General features: G+C 55.8%; 1 protein-coding gene across 1 annotated transcript; it reads left to right on the forward strand.

Moving 5' to 3' along the window:
* Positions 1 to 562: 562 nt before the first annotated feature.
* Positions 563 to 1,549, forward strand: KLF14 (KLF transcription factor 14). Its single transcript, XM_054726545.1, has one exon. It carries the CDS (start codon positions 563 to 565, stop codon positions 1,547 to 1,549), a length of 987 nt encoding a protein of 328 aa, XP_054582520.1.
* Positions 1,550 to 4,220: the final 2,671 nt, after the last annotated feature.

Here is a 4,220-nt window from a genome sequence, read left to right on the forward strand (position 1 = left end):
GACGGAACTGAAATGCAATTCCAGCCCGCTTAACCAGCGATCGTCATTATGAATCGAAAGACAGGTCAGGTATTAGCATTTTTTCCCTTAAAAAAAAAAAAAAAAAAAAAACTTTCTCGGACTCCGCCGGACACCCAGCTGGCGGAGGACCAGCGGGCGAGGGGGGGCGAAGCCGGCAGGCTGCCCAGAAGTTACGATCGGAGAGTTTTCTCTTTATTAAAATTACCTGGCTCGCCAGCAGAGGCAAGAACGCGAAGACAAGATAATTTCCTAGGCTGTTAAAAAGGACTTAGGCCGGTGGGCCGCGCGCTCCGAGGGGGTGTCCTGTGGACCAGGGCGGGTCCCGCCGCCCCCGCGGGCTCCGGTGCGTCAGGGGCGCGTCAAGCGGGGCGGGCTCCGCGCGGGCGGCAGCAGCAGCAGCGGCGGGCGGCGGGCGGCGGGCGGCGCGCACCGGGCCTCCTGCTTCTCGCTCCGAGGCTGCGGGACGGACGCTCCGGAGAACTCGCTCGCTCGCAGCCGGCTGCGCTCAGACCGCGCTCGCCGGCGGCCCGGCGGTGCCAGCATGTCAGCAGCCGTGGCGTGTCTGGACTACTTCGCTGCCGAATGCTTGGTGTCCATGTCCGCGGGCGCCGTGGTTCACCGCCGCCCGCAGGACCCCGAGGGCGCGGGAGAAGCCGCAGGCTCGGAGGTGGGTGCGGCGGCGCCGCCGGAGTCCTCTCTGCCGGGTGCGGGACCACCGGGACCCGCGTCGGTCCCCCTGCTTCCCCAGGTCCCCGCCCCCAGCCCCAGCGCGTGCGGCGCCGCGCCCCACCTGCTGGCTGCAAGCGTCTTGGCTGACTTGAGCGGCAGCGCTGGGGAGGGCTTCGGGGAGAACTCGGGGGAAGCTCTGCGCGCCTCGCCCGGCTCCTCCGGCCCCACCCCGTGCTCCGGGACGACCCCGTGCCTGGAGCCGGCCCTGGCCTCCAACCCGGCCGAAGTTTCGTGGCCCGAGCACTTCTCCGGCGCGCTCGAGGTCCCAGAAGCACCTGACGCCTCCGGAGCGCCTGCCATCCTGGATGCCGTCTCTGGCGCGACCCCTGGCGTGGGTCCGGCCCCTGCCACGGGCCCAGGTCCCCGTCGGAGGCCAGTCACACCTGCTGCCAAGCGCCACCGCTGCCCCTTCCCGGGCTGCAACAAAGCCTATTACAAGTCGTCACATCTGAAGTCCCACCAGCGCACCCACACGGGGGAGCGCCCCTTCTCCTGCGACTGGCTCGACTGCGACAAGAAGTTCACGCGCTCCGATGAGCTGGCCCGCCACTACCGGACACACACTGGCGAGAAGCGCTTCTCCTGCCCCCTCTGCCCCAAGCAGTTCTCCCGGAGCGACCACTTGACCAAGCATGCCCGCCGCCACCCAGCCTATCATCCCGACATGATCGAGTACCGGGGGCGCCGCCGCACACCCCGCGTCCACGCGCAACCTGCCAGCCTGGTGGACAGCTCCGGCTCCGTTCCCGACCAGGCGTCCAGCCTTACCGCAAGCCTGTCTGACAGTCATTGCTGCTAGTCGTCCCCCGCAAGGACGATCCCCCCCAGCCATACTACCCCTGCCTTCTTTCTGCCCAACCTTCTTTCCCCGTGTCATTCTACCAAGGCACAGACTGGTTCCTCTGCTCTGAGGGTGGGTCCAGACTGGCATGTTGGACCCTGGGGAGGGACTGGGGGCCTGAAAAGAGCAGGAGTTCTTACGACACGTAGATCATCCTGAAAGGGGGAGGGTTGCCTCGAGACAACCCCTAGGAACTGGTGAGAAGGGATGAACCCCCGTTACTCTCCGGAGTCCTGAAGATTCTCCCTTCCCTGGAAGCAGAGATGTGAACCCGGAATTCTCAGGTGCCTGAGGAGCTCCCCAGTCTCAAAGGACTCTGGTGTCTTATCCACCCACCAGGGCGGACCTTGAGGAGTGTATTAGGGGTGGCAGTCTTGGAAATGTCCAGGACTGGGATGGTGAGAGGCCTTTGGAAACAGAAATGATTTCTATTTCTGTAAACAGCGATGTTTACTAATTTATTTTTAGTATCTTTTAAACAGGGATTCCCAGGTTGATGGGAGGTTGAAGTCCTCCACTCCCCAGTTGCCCCAGCTACCTCTGTTAGGAGAGACCATGTTAGAGTCCATGCGGATGTATGGCTGGGAGATGCTTCTTGGTGTCTGGGGAATGGTGCGAGTCTGCTTTTGCAGGTCCTGTTGCTTGGTTTAGAGCCCTGCACTTTTGTGGTAGCCTTTCTTCCCATTTGGATTCCTAGGTGGGGAGGGTAACTTCTTGCCTCACTCCCGTGTGAGATTGGTTTAAAATTTTGGAAGCAACCATAAAAGCACCAGAAATAAAGGGGTGGTCCAGGCTAGTTCGCCCTTCTCCCAGAGGGTGAACCCAAATGACTTTGGGTGAGATAGATCCAAAACAACATTCAGGGAAATAGGGCATGTGGTTCTGGCTGCCCACTCCAAGTAATCTCAGGTGTGGTAGATTCTGTTCATTTCTTAATGGCTAACTAGGGGGTTCTTTCTTTTGGGATCTGTGCATTTTTGTTTCAGCAACAGGTGAGTTGGTAGTTTGAGGAGGGGAAGGTGAGAGTGGCTTCTTCCAAAGAGCTGGCTGCCCTGGATTTGGGGGAGGAAACGCCAGGTGAAAGCTATTATCAAATAAAAGGACCCTTTGCCCCGGCCCTTGAAATCCCTCCAAGTTATACCCTCAGGACCCCTCTTTCCTAGTGCAGACGTGAGCATCAACAGTATTTATTTTTTCTAAGTGTATCTCTGCTGCTATGATGAAATTGTCTGCCACTTTGCTTATGTATGTGTGAATGTGTATACGTGTGACCCTTTCGTTAGAGATGGGGCTGAAAGGCATTTTCTGCTCTGGTAAAGGTTCTCCTTGGCCCCCTCCTGAAAGTCTTGTAATCGTCTGTGAGTCACGCTTGTGGAGGATGCCATAATCTCAAAGAACTATAACAGGCATCTAGTTAACAAACTGCTTTCCGCTAATTTGCCGATGAAGACACTGAAACCTAGATAAGCTCAAAGTCACGAGCTAAATTGCTGGCAAAAGCCATGGCTAGAAGTTAGGTACCTGCTTTCTAAGTGATTTCCTCACGCTTGGTTATCCTACCCGCTTTCTCTCTGGGCCCTTAGTCAAAGGACCCCTCTCTCCTTTCCTGCCACCAGATCCCCTCCCTCCCTGTTCTCTATCACTTCTGTGTTCCTTCAAATGTTTGGTCCCTGCTGAATTCTTTGCTTGTTGTGTTTAACCTGAAAGCCCTTTTCTTAGCAGGTGAGTTCATTCCCTCCTTCCACATCATGTGGACTTAAAGTGGGAATGACTCTGGCATCTTGGGAGATATTTTATCTGTTGACCTGGCAGGTTGATTTTCAATGCCAATTCTATTCTCTTTCTGGTTCTGGGTGTTCCAGCTTCCTCAAGAGAGTGAGCGAGATGAACCTGACATTGGGACTCTACTAAGTGCTCCTGTACTAAGTGAGGGAAAGGTCCTTAAGAAAGACCCAAAGGCTGTGACCTGTGACTCTGAAGGTGTTTATTGTTTCCTGATGTGGACTGAGCAGGGAAGGTGGATCTCTCCGTGGGTCACATATGGGGAAAAGGAGGCTCCCAGTTGTGGAGGTGGGTTTGGTGGTGGGAAGAGTCCTTCCTTTGCTCTGTTTGTCTCCTCAGCTGGAACTGGATAGGAAGGGCACTCCAGGCCCCCTTGAGGACTATGATTTTCCCTTTCAGTAGAAGATCTGCCATTGGGTAGGTGGACCAATGAAGCTAACAGGAGAGACTCCCACTGACTGTTCTGGAATCTGGCTCAAAAAGTTTGGCTTTTCCAACTACCCTTTGATAAATAACTTTTCATTCTCAAGCTCCCAAGCAGTGTCCTTTTTTGGGGGTTTCTATCTTGGGGGCTTTTGTCTGGGGACGGCTTCTCACAATCTAAACGCGGCATGTCTGTCTTTGGTCATACCATCCTGAACGCACCCAGTCTCATCTAAATGTGGCATGTCTTTCAGAGACTCCTCCTAGGACTTGCAGTGCTGGAGAAGAAAACACCCAGAACACTACAGTAGCCACATAATGGAGGCAAGATTTGTAGGCTGGTCTTTCTTAGTTTTCACTCCAGTGGCCAAACAGTTCTTGAGGAGCAGTTATTAGTGAAATGACCTGGAATGGGTTTCCTAGC

This window comes from Eptesicus fuscus, chromosome 14, assembly GCF_027574615.1.
Source record: "Eptesicus fuscus isolate TK198812 chromosome 14, DD_ASM_mEF_20220401, whole genome shotgun sequence".
In the NCBI taxonomy this organism is placed as follows: domain Eukaryota; kingdom Metazoa; phylum Chordata; class Mammalia; order Chiroptera; family Vespertilionidae; genus Eptesicus; species Eptesicus fuscus.